At 45.3% G+C, this 23,042-nt stretch overlaps 1 protein-coding gene across 1 annotated transcript; it reads right to left on the bottom strand.

Annotated features, from left to right (window-relative positions):
* Positions 1-1,366: 1,366 nt before the first annotated feature.
* Positions 1,367-20,246, bottom strand: tinagl1 (tubulointerstitial nephritis antigen-like 1). The gene is made up of 12 exons (XM_047605184.1): positions 20,078-20,246; positions 17,434-17,744; positions 15,805-15,871; positions 11,558-11,650; positions 11,357-11,471; positions 9,652-9,778; positions 8,917-9,067; positions 8,646-8,832; positions 7,539-7,584; positions 6,660-6,783; positions 4,042-4,087; positions 1,367-3,942 (listed from the first exon to the last, which is right to left on the bottom strand). Exons 2-12 carry the CDS (start codon positions 17,735-17,737, stop codon positions 3,775-3,777), a joined length of 1,428 nt encoding a protein of 475 aa, XP_047461140.1. The 5' UTR covers positions 17,738-17,744; positions 20,078-20,246; the 3' UTR covers positions 1,367-3,774.
* Positions 20,247-23,042: the final 2,796 nt, after the last annotated feature.

Below are 23,042 nucleotides of genomic sequence, written 5' to 3'. Positions count from 1 at the left end.
AGCCCCAGGGTTGTGACAATTGAAAGCACGACATTTCCATTCCTCCAACATGTCCAGATATTTTTAGCACATTATGCATGAGTGCATGGGCTAGTTTGCTTTTAAAAGTGGAAAGTGGCCGTTTCTATAAATGTAAGAAAAATTACATTTTAAGACTTGATACAAGCGTAAATATATAAAAACAGCAATAAAAGTGGATTTTTCTTGAAACTGCTCATGAAAAAGACACTTACCAGTCCAAATGTTTAACATAAAATTGAGCTCATCAAACAGTTCAGTAGTTGAGTGATTTGATGCAGGAATGTGGGGCCAAATTCACCCCTTCCTCAGGTGTCTGTGCCATAAAACAGCCGCTCCGCCTGGTACCTGGTAGTTTCCACCGACAGAACCTCCTGATATATGTGACAAATCACCCAATGCGGCTAATTTTTACAAGACCTGCTGTTTGTCTCACTTCAAACAGGAGAGAGAAAGCTTCTTCTCTCCAGGTTAAAACATTTTCCTTCTTTAAGGTGGATTTTCATCCAGATGTGTATGTGGGATAGAGAAGCACGGACATGAAAAACATGTCAATGGACTATGGAAAAATAATTGAGATAAAGGTATTTTGTCAAGAGTGGAGGTGAAACTTTTCTTTTCTTTGAGGAGAATTTAATCAAGGATTGCTCATTTTGTCATATATTATGAGACATTTGACTAGGAAGTAATCTCTGATGCAGAAAGAATATCTCAGAAAATTATTTAATGTGCAAACCGATAAGAAGCACTGTCCGTCTGTGTGTTTGTACACATTTATGGTAACGAATCTGAAGTTTTAATGATCTCAAATGACTCAATCCATTTTTCTGACTTTCCTTTTCTGAATTCATAAGTCACAATTTCTAATATATAGTTGTGTATAGAAGAGAATTTTTTTTTTTACAGCAAGGACATATGAAAATACAAACTTCTTTTCATCTCTCTTGAATGACGAACATCCCACATTATGGTGAATATCTTAAAATGAGTCGATTGTGACAGGACTGAAGGATACTGGACTGAGAATCTTTGGCTTCTGAAACTTTAAATTATCCGGCTTTTGCACGAATTTACACTCGGCGTGAATCCTCTTCGCCCTGCTCCTCCACTGACTGACGGCCTGAGTAATTGCTCTCAGCGATGGAAGAGTGTGCTGACACAGCGGGACCTTGTAAAAACCGTCCTCTCTGGTTGTGGTTGTGCCATATCCTGTGGGGCTCCATCCTGAACACCCTGTGCCTAGTCCCCGTCACAGGGACACATACAGTATGTGCACATTACGGCAAGCGATTTAGTCTTGACCTCCTAGTGCATTTGATACTAAAACTCTTCAAACCCAAGCGACACGTGGGGTTCTGGAAAGACTTTATTGTGTAAGTGAACACTGGGATTGCATTTAGTGCACTCAGTACAAGAGACAGAGAAAACATTGCACAGGGAAACAAAGAAGAATATAATTTACACATAAATAAAAGTCTACACATCGGTGAATATGAAGTGGTTCGTTTTACACTAAATACACAGCTTCTGAGTGGATGTGTGCTCCTGCGATGTTTTTGGAGAAGATGATGTGTAGTTTGAGAAAAAAAACTTCAGTTTGCTTCTATGGATTAAATTAGTATTTTTTTTTTTTTTGCAGAATACACTTGTAATTTGGTCCCGTCTGCTCATCCGTTTAAATATACTCACAGTTACAATATTATTATTGTAGTGTGTGTAGTTTTAGGACATTTTTGTAATACGTAATTATTCTGGTAAAAGCAATGAACCATCAACATGCAGGAAAACTCTGAAAATAAGATAAGACTCTGGTCAACAGAAAAAAAAAAAAAGATTTCCAGCTTTGGTCAAATCCCTCTACTTCCTCCACTGATACACAGCTGTGTAAACCAGTTTATCACCGGTTTGCTTTTTGCTACGGCAACTTTCTCGCACAAATTATGGATGCAGGGAACCTCCTTTTCTCCGTCACCATAACATTAACGCAGTCGTTTCTCGTCTGGACAAGGAGCTCAGTTTCACATTGTTCGAGGTGCATTATTATTTACTGTAAACGTCACGTTCACGGGCTGCTCGTTGTGCCTTTGGCTACTTCAAAATGAAAGCGAAGATTCAATACATTGCGTGAGACACCTGCAACAAATGCTAATCTTTAGCTCCTCCACTGGATTGCACATTGCTCGAGCATCCAGACATCTCTCCTCGCTTTTAGATCCATTATCCGCCTATTCGTGCCTGGAGGAAAGATCTTAAAGATCACAAGAGGTGAATATAGAAACGAAGGAGCCTTTTGAAGTCATAGCTGAAGCAGACCAAGATGTAATTTAAGGTATGTGGTAATAACACACTGCGTTTTCCGTTGAAACATTTCAAAGCACCTTGTGTGCCGTAGCAAGAAAAGGCACATCGCTTAAAGGTTTCCAGCAGATCACCATGAGAATAAAACATAAAATGAGAGCGTAGACGCTCATTTGCAACCTGCATGACTCAAATCGGGGTTTCTGTGTTAGTCAGGAGTGGATTTACATGTTTATTACGCAAGAAAGGCACAAAACTGAAGACGAACGTCGTAGCACAGACCAGGCTTTAGCAGCAGGACGCTCTCACTCAGAGAACTACTGTACGTAGGAGAGGAAAAGCAACAGAGTGGGGTTGTGTGTGTCTGTTGTGAAAGCTACTACATACAGTACATCTTAAAACAAGTAGTAAAATAGCACTTTAAAATATAACTGCAACAAAATAATAACATCTTAAGCTCAATTTGTAACAGTGTACACGGAACAGAGTAAATTAAGGCTATCATACAAACTTTCTTCTTTCTTTTGCAAAAGAAAGTTTTTGTTTTCTTTAAGGCGTCACAATCATTTCGAATCAGCTTTTCTTTGTTGGTTTAATGTCGTGGTCAGGAATGGCGGCTTTCATTTCTGTCTTTATCATTCATTGCTCAAGGAGACGTCTTTATGCACCACGTGTCTTCAGCAATAATAAATGATTGACATGTTTAATAAATACTTTCATATCTTCAGACAGGTTCTGTTTGAGGCCACAGTTTAGCCCGTTCCATTAATAAATTGTGTCTCTGGAAAATGCCAAATGCGCTTTCACTTTAATTTGTCGCTGTAATCTCTCGTGCGTCACCGAATGTGTGTCCGTTACATACGTTAATACTGGAATGTGTGAGAAAACCTAAGGCTTGAGGCTGCTAACTCTCTACAAACCCGAGTGAATGGGTCAGAGTGTGTGTGTGTAAGGCTGACAGGTAGACGTCAGTAAGGTCCTCTGATGTGATCAGGTTACGGCGTTCAGCAGGGCGTGTCTCTCTGAACGGGCCCGATAATCTGGAGCTCTGATTTCCTCTCTTTCAGGCTGTTTCTCTTACCATCGTGGATTATGGGTTTAGAGCTAGAGAGGACTAGAGATTTGAGAAGGACAAAAGGATCAGCTTGACCCTCTGTCATCACCTAACTTTGACATGAATAAGCTTCTGGGATGTGTGGTCTTTGGAGCATTAGGTACCTGAGGTGCCCGATTGCAAGGCAAAGTAATGGAGAACTGCAGCTTAGTTTGTCTTTGATATTTGGTGTCGTAAAAGTCAGGTAGGGTCGTCCTGTCAAAAACGAGTCTGGAGAGGAGCGGTTTTATTGATCTCAGTCTGCTCGGCGGGTAAAGGGGTGTGATGAACTCTCTTCTCTCTCTCTTTTTTTTTCTAGTTGGGACAAAAAAAAAAAAAAAAACGAAAGTCTCTGCAGAGCGTCTCTAAATGTGCCTGCGGCGATGGTGGTGATGGTGGTTGTGCATGTCCTCCATGGTGATTCTGCCCCACACGCCGATCACAAACGCCTCGATCTCGCACTCGTTGTCGCCGCGGGCGATGCGGAAGTAGCCGTCCTCTCCCCAGTTCTTTCCCCAAGAGTTGGCAGCGATCTACAAACAAAATGTGTTACGCAGATTATATTTCCGGAATCTTCTATTGAGCTATTCAATAAGAAAAAATTGTCCAACTAGAAACTAAAGTGTTCTTACCCAGTACTTTCTTGATGTCCCATCAAAGTTCCTCTCTTCTCCCCATCTAGTGCACAAAGCAGAGATCATTTTGAATCAAACTCAAAGTATAAAAATCGAATTATCTCTATTAGATTAAAATATTGATTGGTTTCCAGCAAACATCTGATGTAAGAACTCAGGAATGTGTTCCCCTCACATGTGCCCGCTGTTATTAATAGAAATTCGGTGAGGGTTAAAACACAACAACCTTGATCTTGTTAACAACATCCTGAAAACAGAGTATTTACGGCTGGACAACGCCCAGCGGCACATATCATTCCGAACCAAAGAACACGGAATTCCCCGTTTCCTGTGCCACTTCCACCCTCCAGAAATAGGAAGGAGAGGATAGGTTACGGGGAAGTCAACAACACCTCTGCGAGAGCGCAAGGAGCGGACGCCAGTGCGGGTCAAAACAGTTACCAAAACACAATTGCACGCGTGTGAAACTTTCTCCCCATCTTTGCCAGCGCCGCCTTTCTCAGAAAAAACTTGGCGAAGGCCCATAAATTCCCATCATGCCGCGATGCACTTTTGGTCCTAGCTTAGCCGCCCGCCAGCGTCTGCCCGTTGTGATCACGGTGATCAAAAAACATTCTCCCAAAGCCAATTCTCATCCTGTTTTTGCGCTCCAGGCCTTTCGCTTCCCGAGAGACTCCTAGTGCCCAGTCGCTTGTTATCTTTCATAAGGCGACGGAATGCTGGGAAATAGAGTGGACGGGCAGCGCAGCCTGCCAACTCTGGGGCCTGTCACCACAACGCTGTCGGACGGTGCCAACCCTCTGTCAGAGAGTGACTTTATTAGCCCAGTGTTTCCCTGAGCTGAGTCAAAAGACCCAAAAAGACCAACAAGCAAGCACGTTAGAAGTAGCTATGTAAACCATAGATGCTATCGTTATTAAAAAGACAGTCAAGGTGACATACACATCTGTACGTGTGACCCTATGTGCATGCCCGCCTGCATATTTATTGGTATGGACAGAGCCAGACAGTATCGGACCACTGCTCATCTCTTATCAGGCCTCCAATCAGCTCACTTGCTCACTCCGGGACAATGATGGACATACCGGTCGGTGCGCCCGCGTACCGCGCATTTGCCCAACGCCCCCGATCCCACCCCTGACCTCTTCCCCCCAGGGGGGAGAGGGAGGACTGATCCCCCGTCTCTCTGTCCGGTGCAGTTAGGATCAGCAGGCCAGACAATGCCCTTTCCACCACAGTGGACCTCAATGCTCTTTCCACAAACTTTCCCAGGCCCGTGGCTTAAAGGGACGCACAGCTACGGGATTTGGCCTGTGCAAACACGCCAAAGCCTGTCGCTGGCAGGTTGGGGCTCAAAACACCATGCCCGCCCTGTCCGACCTCATCCAGCCTCCGAACCTGCGTCGCTGCCACATCCACATCCACAGCCACTCATCCGGAGAATGTCAGTAGGAGGAGCCAGAGAGCAAGGGGGGCATTCGGAAAAGCTGGGAATCCTAAACCTCAGCATCATCTCACGCTCTGTGCATTAGCATACGTAGACCGTACACATGTATTTAAACTCCAGGGGGCATGAGCATGGTGAACAAATGTGTGAATCCGTTTCCGAGAAGCCACTTCAGAACAGTTTGTTCTCATGAAGTGTATGATTTACACATACTAAGTATAGGATGGAGGCTGCAGCATCTCACGTATACATGCCTACGCATGACGGCAAAAAATAAATGTTGAAAAACAGATATGCAAAACATGTGAGGCCTTTTATTTTCAGAAAGTGTGAGCGGGGACAGTAAAATGTTCACACAAACACATTCCTTAGGCCCCATAATAGAGCAATTGTGGGGCAGCTGCTACTTTTCCTAATTTGCAAAGTGAAACTTGTGTGCGGCAACGTGTAATTGTCGCACGCTCGAACCAGCTGGATGCACCACAGAGCACGACCCCGTCAGATATTTACAAGGGAAGACGCTGCTTTTGACATTTAACAGGCAAGAACTCCTCCTCGGCTGGCAAACGACCACCTGCCCGTCTGTCTGACCGGGAGAGTCTAGGTGACAGCGAGAGCGCTGTGGCTCCAGCGCGGGGAGGAGAAAAAAGGAGCGGAAGCGGGACAGTCGGCGAGTCGGGCGGCCAGATGGAGAGTGATGACGGAGGCACCGCGGAGTCGATGTGGCAGGAAAGAGAGGAAGAAAGGGGGGAATGACTGGAGACAGTGGGCGGGGCCTGGCAATCCAGGTGTGTCGGCCGTCTACCTGCCCGCATATTTGTGGTCGCAGAAGTTACTAGAGGGGTGGGGGGGGATTCTGTCTGAGGCAGATGAGAGGAGGAAGAGTGGAGCCAAGGTGTGTCTCCTACAGCAATAATCTGGGAGCTTTCACTTTGTGTGCGAACAGACAAAGTAAAGCTCTGTAATAAGAGCGGTCAAACAATTAAAATCTGATTCATCCTAAACAAGAATGTTTTCTGCTGATACGGCAGCTGTCAACCTAACGCCGAGACCACACACGGCAAGTTAATGCCTGTTAATGAGCATCGAACCTCAAAGGGAACCAGGTCTGTGCAAAAACAAACGCGAACTAAAGCTTGATATTGTTGCCGTTAAGTTGGTAACTCACCCTGTGATCCTGACTGAGTGTGTGCCATGTTTGCGGTATTGCGGCGGCTTTGTGAAGCTGACGTCAGTGTGTTTGTAGATCCCGTTCTTGTAGACGAAGAAGTCCTCGTGGACCTCCATAATAGCTGCGCAGAACAAACAGGGAGGCAGAATTAGCGCAAACATGCAAAATATGATATCATTTCAATCTGGATCTGCTGTGAGAGGGTGAGATGCGAATCTGATTCAGACTAATTAAATAATTTCACCGGAAAAATTCCACTTTTCCCCTGAGTCACACACACCCAGACATCCAAGAAGACAGGTGTGTGTGCGAGTGTGTGCGAGTGTGTACAGAAAATAGCCGTCTTCTGGAGGTCTGCCAGTACCAAATGTGCGTTCCCCCTAGACGAGAACACTGTGCATATCACCGCTCTTATCAACAATGCGCGAGAGAACACCTCCAAGACTCGGCGACAAAGAAAAGAACGAGTTGAAGTCAGATCGTCTTCCTGCCTGGATGGCAGAACAATAGCACAAGAAGTTGGCACAGGCTCACAGGGAACGCACACGTACATGTGACTCGTCTATTCAAGCGCACTCGACTCGTTCCAGACGGGCACCAGACAGTGAGACGGGCTTGTAACGGAAAGTCAGCTCGACCCCCACTGACGCAAAGGACCATCATTTCTAACCAGAGACCTGAAGTCAGAGTTGAAACCCGGGACGAAAACACCGGGGGTGACGGGGTCAACGTGGCATCACCGCACAGCGGACACCTAACACTAAAATTGTGTGTCCCTCGGGGGGAGAGCCAATGTGTTTGGATTTTACTTTCGCTCACTATTTACAAGAGTCTTTAAGGAGAACACACACACACAAAAAAAAGGCATCACCTTACCCTGCACTGGACCGTTATCCATTATCTCCTTCATAATCTCCTTTTCCTAAGAGAGAAGACAGATTTATAGGGCGAAGGAGACAGAGACAGACATGAAAATCATTACGTGTCAGTGAAACGGTAGAAGATGAAAACAACCCCACTGGAAGTTAAAAGTCAGATAATAAGATTGAGTTCGGCAGCCCCCCTCCCCTGGCCTTAATGCCTGGCTTATTGACTTCACAGGCTACCAAGAGGCAGGAAACAACAGGCTGTAAAGATTTTGGGAGGCATTAGGCGTCGTTTAGCACTGACGGATGGTGGCTGATAAAACCACATGCTGGCTGCAGATCAGTGGCTCGGTTTGAATTGGAGGAGATGCACCCAGCTGCACAGAGAGAGGGAGACTTTCTGGAAAGTAAATACAACGTGATTGTTTTTGGTGTGAAGCAAGGGCGGGGGGTGCGTTCTCCGTCTAAATTTAGATCCATTTAACGTTCCTTTCATTCATTTTGACCAGTCAGATATTGTTGTGTTTTTTTTTGTTTTTTTTTGTGATATGATGAACTTCCACTCTCGTATTATCTGACTGTTGCTGCATTATCATCATTGTGGCTGAGTCAGAAGTAACAGTAGAGTCTCTCGAAATCTAATTCCAAATCCAATATTCGAGTCGAGAACGAAACGAGAGCAGATAATGATCATGGATGGTGATAGCCTAAGAGCAGGCTATAAATTTATAAGATAATTCACTCGTCGCGGTGTTTATCCAGAGTGCGTTCAGACAAACAATTCTAACTCATCCTGATGAATGACCTTATAAGTCTGTATCATTTTAACTCAAACTTCTCAGGCCTGAATCCTACTTCCTGAAAGCTGCTAAATCTAAGAAAAAAAAAGATCTGCTTGCTCCTGTGGTGAATGTTATTAAATACTTAATCCTCATGTTCATTCACAGGAGAGTCAGGTATGCGTACAAAAACACACAAAACCCGTGAGATACATTATGTCTGCTGCAGCAAGAGGAAGTTACGTGCACGAGCTGCTATCTGAGCCTTAAACTGATCTGCAGAGGTGTGTTTAGAAGAGCGGATGTATGCTCCATGGGTCTGTCTCTGCGCCGCTTACATTGGATGAGAGCCTGTAGGGCGGCGTGGACTGGTAGATGTCGTTGTTGTAGTTGTGGTTGTTGGGGCAGCGCTGCGTGGCTTGCCTCTTCCCCCGGCCGACGGAGCGGCTCTGCATCATACAGCGTCCCACCTCGGCTGGGGTCTGCTGCGGGGGTCGGTACGGGTAACAGTCCTCTGTCACGACGCTGCGGGGCGCACGGAAAGATGCGATCAACGAACCGGGACGAGTGGCTCACGCACACAGCAATGCTCGTTGTCATCGTACTCACCCTCGACGGCGGAGGTACCACCAGGCTCCATCTATGCGTCCCCCGGCGCAGCCTCCCTGGTTGCGAGTGTCGCAGGAAATCAGATTTTGTGGGGACAGCTGGGGAGTCATGTGACCCATTGACTGGATGGAGATTCTGTCTGATGCCACAGCTAGTGAACAGGATGGACGGTGTTAATGCAGAGGCAAAAATATTCTCTCTAGACCTCATTGACCTACTAGAGGGAGAAAGAACAAAGCTGTGCCCCCACCCTGAGTCTCTTTTCTTGGATCCTTCCCCATATACTCCACATGTAACCCACTCATCCCATCACTCCAACCTTTCATCCGATACCCACAACCCCTCTAATGCCTCCATAACTTTCTTTCAGGTCGTGTCAACAAATCAACTTCCTTGCATTGGTTGAGGATTTGTCTTTGATCATGAACTCAACAACCAACTAAATAATGAGGACACTGCTTCTTTTATTCTGCAACAATATATATTCATCACATGAATATATACGATTATATCTGTACAAGAGAATTAGAGCCACCCATGACAAAAAAATGATGCATTTTGAGAAAAAAGTTGAAACTTCCTTAGGCTATATCTCAAACGATGTCATGTACGGGAAGAGAAGACTTGAGAACAACGCAGAAATGCTTCCATTGTTCCTGTATATCTCGCGGTGACCTTATTTTCAGGGGGCCTTCCTGCCGTTTCCATAAGTAATTAATTTTCTTTAGGACCCACCTGCAGTTGAGAAAGCCCAGGAAGCGGCACAGTTGCCCTGGTCCAGCGGCTCGTGGATCTTCCCCGGCCACTTCTCCGCCGAGTTGAAGTAGAGAGGCAGGCGGTCGGCCTGGGGATCCATGTTCATCTGAGAGAGGAGTCGGAGACGGTCAGAGCATAAATCACTGGTGCACTCTGACGGGAGGACATGAATAATCCCAAATCTAATCAGCTATTTTCGTAGTCAAGCGAAAAGTCGATTGTCGAATGTCGGGCAGTGCAGTGTCAAACCAAAGGCTGCAGTTAAACACTCGCTGACATCTCTCTATGAAAAGTATGGACCATGAGTGGATTGCATAACTGCTGATTAATCATCTCCGCAGTAAAAGGGACTTCCTCATAAACCACTAGGAGCATTTGGCCCGGCGTCAGTCTGTGACGTCTCTAATGAAGTTGGACCAACTGAACTCATTCAGGAAGGCATTCATCATTGTTTAACATGTTTGCCATGGTAACAGAGTGTACAGTATGTACTCCTTACAGGAGTGCAAACACTGTCCCGATGGCACGCACCCGTTTGCAGGTGGCTCCCAGATGCCAAGCATTCTCCAGCTTCCATTAACCTCCACTTGAGGTTGGATGTTCTCCTAATGTCCCAGCAACGTGTGATAGTAAAGCGCACACTTCAGTGCAACTGACTTCAACTGACTCCCCCTCACCCCCCCGCCTCCCTCACAAAGACCCCGGCCGCCTGTGCTGCATTCCTCCGATTAATAGTGAGGTATTCACAGCACAGACGGCTACCTGAGACACAACTAAAGAATGTGCTGCTGGTCAGAGATTAGCAGTTGTGGAAGGTCAAAGTCCGGCAGCGGAAAGGGTTGAAATGTTGCAAGAATAAGTTGCGTCACGTGCACGATGAATCCACTCACAGCTTTGTTGTCCCTCACACAGGGGGAGTAATGACAGACAGGAAAAGAAGCGCGCGGGGAGAGATTTATGAATGGGCTTTGATCTGGGTCGCGGCGCAGGTAGCGACACGCTGACGGAGGAAGAAGAGGAGGGGGTTTCTGAGTTGTTTTTTTCTTTTTTCTTTTGTTGGGATGGAGTGTGGAGGTTGGGTAAATGCGGACTGAAAAAGGAGGCTGCTCTTTATTCTCCTGCCAGCCACCATCCCCTCCGCCTCCTCCGCCTGATGTTTTGGTTCCGTCTTATGTAATCTGTCTGGATAAAATGTAAACAAGGCACTGAGCGGATCGGAGGTAGGGCCGGGGCTCCAGACGGAGACACCATCGCATACCGACGTGCCGCCGCAACGGCGTACGGTGAAAAATGTTTTGATTCTCCGCAGCCTCAGCTGTCGCTGAAACTTCCTGCTCCCGAAAGCCGCACATCTGCCAGCAATCACCCGTCACACTTTTCCATAGTTTGTCTCTTTTTTTCCCACAACGTGACATCTATGTTATTATTATTATTATTTATTTAAGTGGTATGTCGAATGGGAAATACCAAGAATAGGAGGTGAAACCTACAACCAGTGAGAAATGTGATATCCCTACGGCGGTATGGATATTTATTCTCACTTTCCATAGAGGTCAAAGGCCAGCTCCTGAACTGTAACATGAGCACTGAAGCGTGCACCCGAGCCTCTAGAGACATAACCGCTCACACATTGTATCAGCTCTAACCTAAAGAATGTGCTTCAAGGTTGAAGACTTCCCTGTACCTGAATCTCATTCATGTTCATAATCGTTCTTGAGGGTCTTTGTGTGCCGAGCCGGTAGCGGATTCCTTCGTCTAAAGTCATGCCGTACAGCTGGCTGTAGTTGGCGGCCTTCCACCTGCAAAATGAATATACATATATATGTACAGTATAAATAAAACATGTTTGCAACAATGAGATGCTACTTTCAGGTTCGTCTTTTACCCATAGTTTCCTCTGTTGACGGCACGAATAATGTCGGGCTCCATCAGACAAGCGTGCTGCTCACATTCCCAGCGTCCTGTGGTCCCACATGTACTGCAAAGAGAAGACAAACAGAACGCGGGGACATTAAGATGGATTAGAGTCTGGAACAACATGAAGTGAAAACCTCTCCTTGTTACCATAGCCACTGAAGTAAAAAGCCAGAATAGATTAGATCAGAGATAGACCAGCGTGCACGGAGTCGGCGGAATTCCCGAATAAAGAAATGAATTGAGTGAAGTGCGTCAATAACTGCGTGAGACTGGGAAAAGCACAAAAGAAGGAGAAAGAAAAATAAGGGGAGGTTGAAGGGAACGTTCGGTCTTTTCGGGCTGCCCCACGTCGAGCCATTTTTAGTCCGAGGACAGCCAGATAAGGGGACGGGATATTAACGACGACACACAGATGTTTGCCTCTGGGATGGTCAAATATAGAGAATTCACTTTCTGATGAGTCACATAGGAAGGAGCGTGAGGGGTGGAAAAAAGTAGTAAGAGCTGATGCTTGGACCGGTACCAATACAACAGCAGATTGCGGGGTTTTAATACATAAACAAGAAAAGAGACGGCCCATACCTTATTAAGTCAAACGGGGTAAGTATTATCAGCGAGACATAGTTCAATGGCAGAGTTAAAGCGCCTCATTATGGTGTAAAAATAATGTATTATAATAAGTCACTTTAAAAAAAACAAAACAAATGTGATCGATCATTTATTTGAAGTACACACTTTTACTTCTGAAGCCGTACAGTAAATTATCCATAAAAAGTATGAAAGAGAAATGCTGCCTGTGACTAAAAAATTACTGTCTGGCATGAAAAATACAAAAACTAAATTATTTAACCTGTCTCATCAGAATACTCCATATTTTCTAATGAATTATTTCGGGTATTTCATCCCCCTCATCCTCTAAAGACGACGCTCGCCCCGAATCACCTTCGCCCTGCGATGTCTACACAACCTACACAATCCTGGACCCACGAATCCTGGCAGCGTCGGATTCAGACTTTATAAACATTTTCAAAATGGAGAAAAGTTTCTTGGCTGTGCGGCTGTAAACGTTTCTGTTCTCACGCCTCTCGTGATCCCTTAAAAACGCCTGGGTCAAATAAAGTTGGCGGAACTGTAAACTGATGAGCACAAAGTGAATAAGAATCTCTCCGTGCAACAGTCACAGGGTCAGCGGCAATTTTCAGAATGGCTGTGGGTTAGTTAGCTGCAGAGAAAGAATGACGGGTGTTTCCAGCTCAGGCATGTAAAGACAGTGAACTATAATACACGAGACGTCATATTTGCTCAGGAGAGACAATCGTTAAACATGCAGGGATAAAGAGGCTAATAACTCATTTAGTCTCACGGAAACTCGCGTGCTGCATCACCTCTAAGCTCTCTGAGACACAAATATAGTCCTTCTGGCTTAGTTTATACCAGTGAGAGTCTACTCAGCATCCTAGACTATAGAAAGTTTAATATGAGGAGAGCAACAATGACCTTTTCCCTCTCCCTGCCTTCAGTAGACACAGCATAACAGCACTGGACACACAGCGTAATAGGTTAAATGACAGATTTATGGAAATAGAGGTACAGAGTGTGACTGGAAATAAAATATGAGGACGGTGAGGACAGTGGGGAGCCATATTTTAAATCTCCCCATCACATTCCCTCTTAGAGACAGACACCTCCTTCACTCAAGATGACACACACACACACACACACACACACACACACACACACACACACAGCTGGATGACATGAGATATAGCGTCTGCCGTTGGCTGTCGTCCAATCTGATGCACAAACAGGAGAAGCGAGCGAAGCTGCCAAGTCCAAAACGGAGATAGTCGTTCCTTCAGGCTGCTGGATGGCAAGCAGGAGGCGCCACGTTTTTGGATGATTTGAGGCCAATAAACAAATGCCTCAGCTGGAAAGGCCATTAACACAACAAAAGAAGGCTACCACACATAGCATGATATTTCCTCACACACAACAACAGCTAACATGTCACGGTATTCCAGGCCGCTGTCGAGATAAAGTTCATCGAGGCGTTATGTTTGACACTGAATTGGCTTCCTTTCTGGCAGATATCAGTGAGGACACGTAGGAGTTACTCACGGGAGTGTGCAGGGGCTTGACTGCTGCTAATGAGCAAACTAAAAAAGGAAAAGCTGCCTGTCGACTTAAAGCGGAAACGCTGTTTTCCACCGAGCGGCCCCGCTTCTGATAAAGCTGGGAAGACACACATTTGGGAAATTAATAAAGTGGAAAGAGTGGGAGTCGGAAAAGGGAGTGTGCGTGTCCCCCCCTCTCGTGCCAAAGTTGTGGTGCATTTTTTTCCGAGCGTCTATGTGTGCAAGGCTTTGACGTGCGCGTGTGAGAGCGCATGAGAATAAGAGTCTTTTGTTTGTCGTGGAAAGGGGAGCTCGCACTTAAGTGGTGTTTTCTGTTGACGAGGAACTCAAGAGGCTATTTTCGCCGCGCTGCATGTGTTTGCTCAGTTTCCACAAGTGCTTCCTGTTGTCACCCTCCATTGCTTGCCAGCCGGTGCCCCACAAGTCGCTGCACCTCACGCTAATTGAGCCGTCTTGATAAGAGCCATGCGTCAGGGCTATCACACTGACAAAGAACAGCTACTGGTGTCTAACCGCTGTGAGGGAGTCAATGATGAGAAGACCAGTGGCGTCAGGATGGTTTGCTTTAGACGTGTTGTAGCAAAATGAATATGATAAAAACGCACAAATGGACGTCCAACCAACATTTGTTCACAAACAAACTGAGACTTTGAGGAACACCAAATGGCACAGAGGTGATAAACCAGAGTGGAGGTCGAGTGAGGAATTTAATTTCTGTTGTGCCAGCTTCCACCAACCTCCTACGTCTTCCCCCCTTTGAGAACTGCTGTACATCACCTTCACTACCATCCGTACCACTGCAGATATAAGACACTGGCCACACTGAGTATTTTGGCCTCTGGGTGCAGAAGGCCGTCGAGATAACGCCGCGCTGGAACAATAATTGCAACACTGTCAAGGAGATTTACTCCAGCAGTCAAAACAAGAACAGTCCAGATTTGTAAATAATATCCAGGCTCGTTCTGTGCATCCAAGGAAAGTGGATTGTTATCTAAATCGACATGGAAATTAAATTTGCCATATCCCAGAGTAGAGGACGTGATACGTGATAGACGCTTTTGGCGCAAAAAAAAAACAAAAACAAGGAGATGTGGGGAAAATTACCATGTGCCCTGTTTAGATTAAATCTCATTCAGTTACTGTTCTACAAAGATAGACAATAAAACTGTGTTTGGTCACAACTGAGAACAACTTTATTATTAAGTTGTCAGAATCATGAGAGAATCTTTGGTGGTTTAGCATGTTACGCTAACAAGCGTGTGCACAGCTGGATAAAAAAAGGGAACACATTTTGAACTGATGATGGCGCTAGACGAAAAGTCATAGAATTACCGACTTTATTGCAAGAAAACCAGAGGGGGGACTCAAATATATGTACAATAGTCCCTGAGTAGCTGTTGGGATATTTCAGACTGGGCCAAAGTACAAGATCAATGACTGAATGACAGACAACCAGCCAAGAGACGCACACCACTACTTCTCTTCAGCAAACATCCGAAGTGATAAGAGCTTACTGCTGATCACTGTCCTCAAGGTTTCGGTACAGAGGTCATGGGCATTTCAACTATCTCCTAAAAAACAAATCATTAAGTCATATGTGTCCACTTAGGCTTCGGTGTGTGGTTTTTAATCTGAACTTGTCGAACAAGCCTGCGCACACCTGTGCTTTTTCCTGGTGTTTCAATGTAACTAACATGAAATGGGTTCACATTGTACGAGCACGTGATAGATTTTCACTCAAAGAACGAGAAACAAAAATGAATATTACTCCATAAAGCCACCAGCGGCTTTGTTATTAGAAACACATGCTACGCACACACATGAATTTTGCAACCCACACAATTTTAAACTGCACAAATCCCACAGGTTTTAAGAACACCGCGTACCACGCGTCTGCAAAGAATTCAGAGAAGTGTGACGCACAGTGTTTTCACTTGATGTGATAGCACACATAATGAACAAATATAAACATTAACACAGTTTAGAATGACTTTAAGAAACTCAGGGGGACGTGTAAGAGGGAAGTCAGGGGTTTAAGAAGCTGCAAGAGAGCTGAGTGACGCACACAGGGTTTACATACCATAGGTTGCAGTTCTCTTTGTATGTTTGTCCACTAAAGAACCTGATTCCATTTCTTTCGCAGGAACCTGAGAAAAGACAAAGAGGCGTAATTTAACATACACGGGTTTCATGTGGCTAAACAACAAAAGGCCTTACCACTAATCCTAAAGAAATAAAGCTAAGCGCAGTCTTACATCTACCACACTCACATTTAATATAATATAAACAGACCGGCCATATCCTTAACTCTAAACCACAATAAAAACAGTTACTAGAGAGTGTGTGGGCACTGATACGTGAGGTCTAAGGAGCTCTGAGCTCCAGTAATCCAGCGCAGGAATGCGGCGTTAGCTTCTTTCCTGCCTTCCCAGGCCCTCGTCATGCTTTAACCAGCTTACACTCCACTTCACCATCTCTAGTGAAACAGAAGGCGAACCTCCACCTTTCACATAGATAATTAAACGTTAAAAACATTTGTGACCTACAGTGATGTATTAGAGCCCACTTAGCATTGACACAAACCAGCACTGCCACAGCTAATGCGAACTGGACCCATTCCCCTTGGCACAAGCTTGCTGTCGCATTGTGAAAACGTATACTGACTTGGTGACAGACTCGCAGCGAGATTCATCCACGACCTAATTCACAGTGAAAGGTGCTGTCAGTGGAATTTAAGGCATGAGCTGGCTGAGAATTTACGGCGCGTGTAGGTTTCGTGATTTATGACGAGGCTCCTCAGACACACATTTACCCCCTCACAGCTGTCTCACCCAGTCACTCATAACTCCGTTAACTGCAGTGTGTGACAAGTTACACATTAATATGGAGGGAGCGCGCGCGAGCGAAACTCCGCTCAACTGACAGCGTGTGATTTTCATGTGACGATTTATAAAAGAAACAGACAATAAACCGTGCCGAGTGCAGCCGTTAGGAGAAAAGACTGCGCGAGTGCGACACCTGCTCCCGTTTGAACAAAGCGCCTCTCCTCCCTCAGACGCACGCTTGCGCGTCACACCTCACGGGTCCCCTTCCCTGGAGCGCATACCTGCTCCCGCCCCTCCGCCTCTCATCCTGTACCCATTGTCTGTCTCCCCCCCACCCTCTACATAGCCCACATTCCTTTGCCTGACCTCCATTCATCCGTCCTTCCACCCCTCCTCACCCTGTCTGGGTTAATAAGAAGCCTGCTGTTCCTTGCGCTGCTCTCAGGTAGGCCTTTGCCCTCATTGGCACATTTTACACACTGCACTGAGGGAGCTATATCTGTGTGAGTCAACTGAACGTGAGCCAAGGGGTAATTAATTATCTGTACTTGTGGACTGCATGCAAGCGACTGAGAGGACAGGAGGTCATACATGATAATAAATAAATAAATAAATAAATAAATAAATAAATCTGTCCGGTTGCTCCCTTGTTGAGCACAGTTGTGTTTTCGATTTCTTTCTGGTATAATGAGAGCAAAACCCATCACTACAGATGTTTTTAGACCGTCCCTTATGTGAAACTTTTTAAAGTAGCTGAAAAGATAGTGTCCGTGTAATTGTAATTCATTTTCAAAGTGTATTTGGATTGCAGTCAGAAACTCACTAGCCCACGCGCACTCTTTCAAAAGACTGGTGCTGACATGCAAACTGGCACCTTCACGTACCAATGAAAGGCGGCTCCACGCCCAGACAGTGACCCCAGAAATCGGGGCAGCAGTCGGACACGGTGCGGTTGCAGAACAGGTCGCAGTAGCAGATCGTGTCCACGTACGGCACCGTGCACAGGTCGTCCCTGCCGGGGCAGCAGCCTCCCCTCCTCTGGCAGTAAGAGCCAAACGGGTCCCTGATGCCACCGACGTGGAGCGGACTGGCCAGATCCCTCTTGGCCCTCCTGGACCCCATCCTGTCTGCAGTACCCTCTCCCGCCACCAGGAGCAGCGCCGCCACAGTCAACAGGATGAGCCTCATGATGAATCTGTGGAAAAAAAAAAAAAAAAAAAGGCCAAGAAATACGATTTAGGGTATTTAAGGTAATGCTTATTATTATAGGTAACGGCTTGCTTTTCAAAAACACTCTGCGAATACTTCACACTCGATAAGAATAGAAGGGAAGAGACGAGCGGCGTCAACTGAGGCATGGCTGCCAGCACACCATCACATCGAAACACATGACTGATGCGTAGTTCACACGCATGCCAATGCACACACTGGGCACACAGTGATAAGTTTAAACAGAAATGGTCCAAACAGAAACCTATGTGGTCTTTGGAGATCACCTACTTATTTCCCCAACTTTCCTTCCAAGCGGCCAAGACAAACAGCAGCTAAATATGAAAACACACTCAGCGAGAAGGAGATGGAAAACAAGCGCTCTGTGAGACAAACGCAGGGGGGGGTTAAATTAGATGCATGGCGGGGTTATTTCAGGTGTCTTCTACTAATAATCTGATACTTATTCTTGCTATGCTGTGACTTTATTTGACCTCCTAGTATGTGCGTGTACTGTGCGACACCCTTCCCCAGTGGGCATTGTGCGTCTTCCCCACTCTCACTTGCTGGCTTAACAAAGGTCAAGCCATCATCCGTACGTATTGTTGTGTGTGTGTGTTGTTGTTGTTCTCGGGTTACTGAATAGGTCATTCCACACGGGGGCAGACCAAGAGGAGGGGTGGGCCTGCTGCTTACGTAAATAGCATCATTAATTATCCAATCAGATCTCTAGGCACAATGGGGCTTAAAGCAGAGGGTCCGGAAAGGAACTTTGCTGCGCTGTTTTCTGCATGACTGTGCCTTTAGTTGAAACACACACACACACACACACACAGAGGCATATGGCGGCATGGGATGGGCAGGTCCTCATTCACACAAGTGTTTTGTTGTGGCAGACTCTGAGCACCGATGCAATAAAACACCCACCAGTCTGTTCAGTGAGCTGCTGCTGAAGCCTCCAGGTCAACGCAAGTCATGATCATGATACCGCCTGCTGACATTAACTCATCTTTTGGTTTTCTACATGAAGCTAAAGTTTTTGCAAAGTGATCACAAAGCAGTGTTGATTGTGTTTGGCGCAGATCTCATTCGAAGTTTGAGAACAACTATTACTCGGCCTTTAAGGCAAGCATCTCGCACGAAATGCTGTCACCCTTTTAACACACTGGGGCTTCATCCCCTTTTGCTTTTACAGTGGCGCAGAAGCTGCCATATGGTCCATCAGTGCTGTAGACAGCTGCAGCTCGCTGACCCCACGCTGTAGGAGACACGGGGGAGATGAACCCGCTCGCTAATGCCCTCACACACATGCGGTATATGCGCGCACATATCACAGAGTCAGTGTCACAGCTTCAGGACCACAGGCACCTCTCAGGCTCACTTTGAGCACCGTTTAGAGGAAGCCAGACAGGTATTTAGTTTTGTCTGTATTTGCCCAGCAGCTTACACACCTCACTGGGAACAGTCTGGGGGAAACCTCTTAATGTAATCTACAGTCTGTGAGTTTTCATATAGTCTTTCAGTGTATTATTTAAAGGGAAACCAGACATTAAAATACTCTGCAGGAATATACAGATATCCTAAAACCTTGTTATAAGTTATAAAATAAAAAATATGTATCTCCACAGCTAGACACTACTAAATAAGAGTTTGGGTGAACTGAACTACAGACAGCTTGCACATGTCACTCCTTCCCTTTCCATCACGCAGCTGAACTTTGACATATCTTTGCACCACCCACCAGATAATTCACTCTTGGCTCTGTATCTGTATCAAGCTCCATTTCCCTGTGTGTCTCGGAGCCCCCGCTCCATTTATAAACCAAACACAAGGTCAAGGGACGTGTCTAAGACTGTACAGGTGTCTAATGAGGACTGCCCCACAACAACAGGTGAATGACGGGATTACTGTCATTATCAGTCACGCTGTGAGCAACCACTCACTCGCTGGACTCAATAGGCTTTGGACAACAAAAAAAAAAAAAAAAAAATCTCACCACCCTTTTGATAACTTTTCGAATATTGTGCCCAGCACTCACACACCCAGAAGGTAAATATGTGGTAACGGCCCGGGCTAGACCGACACATTCCCTGCAATAAAGAGAACGCTGCAGAGCAGCAGAATGAAAGGCAACAATATGCTGATCAGACAATATTTCAAAAGAGCCTTCGAGAGTTTCTGATGTTTGGAAGTAACTTGAGAATATCGTGAGCCGCGCTGTGACGCTCAGGCTGCACCTGCCTGGAATCTGCCACAAAAGGAGGGCTGCTGCTGCTGCTGCTGCTGAAAACTAAAGGAAACAATAAAAAACAAACTCACCTGGAGTCGAGGGAGAAATCCTGGTTTTGTAATCCAATAGAAACCCGTAGAGTCTTGTTGGTGTGTTGCTCAGGAAGCCGTTCGCAGGTAGTGAAAGTTTTTTTTTTGTAAAAGGTCAGCTTCCCTCCTCCTCTGTTGCTCACTCTCTCACAGGATCTGCTCTGTCAGATTCAGACTTCTCTATATACAGGCAGCAACGATAACCACTCCCCCCGTCCCCACTTCACTCTCTGCCCTGTCCCCTCTCTCTCTCTCTCTCTCTCTCACCCTTCCTTCCTTGTGACTCCCACAGGTTGTCTCTCTCTCCATGCATTTCCTCCCCTTATCACACCAGAGCCTCCAAGCGAAGAGGATTTGCACTCAGACACTTCTATATATTGTCCTTCCACTGTCACTCTCTCGTGCAGCCATGATCCCCTCCACACTATCTGTGCCTTTTCCCATGCAGGGTCAGAACTGCTTCAGGGGGGGTGGGACACAGGAATGAGGGCTGCCGACCTCCTGCCCACCACCTAGTGGTCACAGGTTGCATGACAGTCGGCTAAGAAGTTATGGGACGACCTGGGGAAGAACTCCCAGCTTCTAGAAACTTACGAGCGAGCCTCCGGAGGTGCGGTTTTGGCTCGAGTGCCAGGGAGGCAGAATTCCCTGAATGAACAAAATATTACAAATGTAATTTCTGCATAATCCACATGTCCTGAATCTGTTTCCATCGTCAGCCTTCCAAACAGGAGAGATTCAGTCCAGGATTTTATGAAACAGTCAAACTGAGATGTATTTGAAAACAGAAATGCAGTTTAATTTAATTTCTAATTGCTTTAAGGCCAATCCACGCATATTTCTCTTTTTTTCTGCAGCCTATAGTAGAATTTAAATTGAATTGAATTAAACATAAGTGCAAAAACTGATTTATTGATGACAATGTCTGCTACAGCTGTCTGCTGTCGTGTGTCTTTCTGGACAAGAATGCTTGGAAAGGTATTATAGGCGGGTGACATGGTGGTCCAGGAAGACACAGCTGTGCCACGGACCCCCCCTGTGGGTGGATCAATAAGCTGAGGGCTGAATCAATAAGTGGGACACAGCGGGGTGCGTTAGGCAGGGCGTGTGCTGAATGAGAGCAAGGCTCCCCAGAAAATAGGGGAGGACACTGACCAAATGGACGAACGGATGTCAACATGTCCTGCATAACTGACACTGGTACTAAGGTACACCGTGTATTTCAATTCGTCTGCCTCTGTGTTACTGATAAATATTGGGGAAATATTCATGAATGAATGACAGGTTTTCAGATAAGTCAATCACAAAAAAACAAAAAAACAATACAACTAACCCAAATAAGAAAATAAAAAACATTTAAGCTTAAAATTTGTCTCTTCTTTTTTCACACACTGTGGTTGTCACAAAAATGGACGTAACTGTGATGCACTTGTAAAAAGGAAAAGTTCTCTAAGAACCTTTAAGGCTTTAGCTCCAAGATTTAATTATAATCTAATCAAATAGCTGATAATCAGGAAATTTAGTCAACACAAATTTTTATTATCGATATATATAATCGTTGATCTTAGGAAACGGGAAATTAATTTCCTTATTTTCTCTATTTTCATTTTATTTCACAGTATTGTAACATCTTATGAGCTGAACAATTACTGTATTCATCTAGAAAATATGTGGTGGATTAGCTGATATATACAATATATATAAATAGTAGAAACACAGAAAAATATACAAAAAATATTAGTAACTCAATACAAATTACCCATTTCCACATTATGAGGAAAAGTACTGTAAACTGAACTGTAAAACTGAATCTGTTACTTTACATTTTTTACATATTGTTGTTTACATTTTGTTCTTTATATTATTTCATATGTACCTCCACTCACCTCAGTCTTCCGTTACTGGCAGCAGGCCTGATGTTACACACAGTGGGCTGCTTTTGCCTATCCACTTTTGTGTTTTTGTCCTCTTGCTCTTTAATTTTACGTACTGCTCTTCAGCCTCCTAATTGTCCCTCGGGGATAAATAAAAGTTTATTTCTGATTCTGATTCAGTAACTGAGTCATTCATGTGATGCGGTTTGGCTTTTTAAAGTCAGATCATATTATTCTGAAGTATTGTTTGAACATCCAAACTTTCAGTAGAGACTGTTAAATATTCCAAATGTAATCATTTCTGAGCAAGTGTAAACTATAGAACATATCTGACATGCATTTTGAAACAGGATCCCTGGTTTGTAAATTGGCAGCTCTACAGTTTCTCATGCGAGACCTTCCTCTGACGAGTTTTGCTCTGATTTGTATCACCCCCTGAAATGTCGCCAGTTTCAGTTTCTGCTTGTTACGTGAGCAGAGATGAGGCCGCTCTGGTTAACGGGCTTGTTTTTCATACGGCACCATAATTACGGCTTTGACGCCTCTCTTGCGCAACCTCGTAGCACCTGAAGAACGACGCTCTGAGCTACAGCATTTTATTACGGCTGCATTCTCAATCCTCATTATACCTTTTAATGTAACGTTGTTTACTTTCCAGGGATGGATAACTGAGCTGTGCCAACACGTAAAGAATGATGATTGCAGAGCCACTGACTCACAAGAAGAGAAGCACGAGCCTGATGCTTCGATGACTGTGAATGCAGAGGAATATTATTGTCGCCATTTGAATGGGAAGGTGCAAAGGTCTCATTACAGACCCCTGAATCAGAGCAACAAGTCAACAGAGCAGGGAGTGACTCACCAGGGAAGACATAAAGGTTGAATCATCTCGGAGGGTCATTGTGTCACAAGATCTGTAGGCGGCGAGCTGTAAGACTCATGTATGAGTGCAATCAATATGTAGGCCTGACCCAGACTGCAGTGACTCAGGCCTTTAACAAGACCACCAGATGTTTGGCCATGACAGCAGAAGTGAGAAAGGGAACCAGATATCGGCTCTGAAGGGCTTCTGTTTGTGAGGTGATTTCCCC

Source organism: Mugil cephalus, chromosome 14, assembly GCF_022458985.1.
Source record: "Mugil cephalus isolate CIBA_MC_2020 chromosome 14, CIBA_Mcephalus_1.1, whole genome shotgun sequence".
NCBI lineage: Eukaryota > Metazoa > Chordata > Actinopteri > Mugiliformes > Mugilidae > Mugil > Mugil cephalus.
The sequence above is the reverse complement of the archived record's forward strand: the minus strand, read 5'-3'. Positions and strand labels throughout refer to the sequence as shown.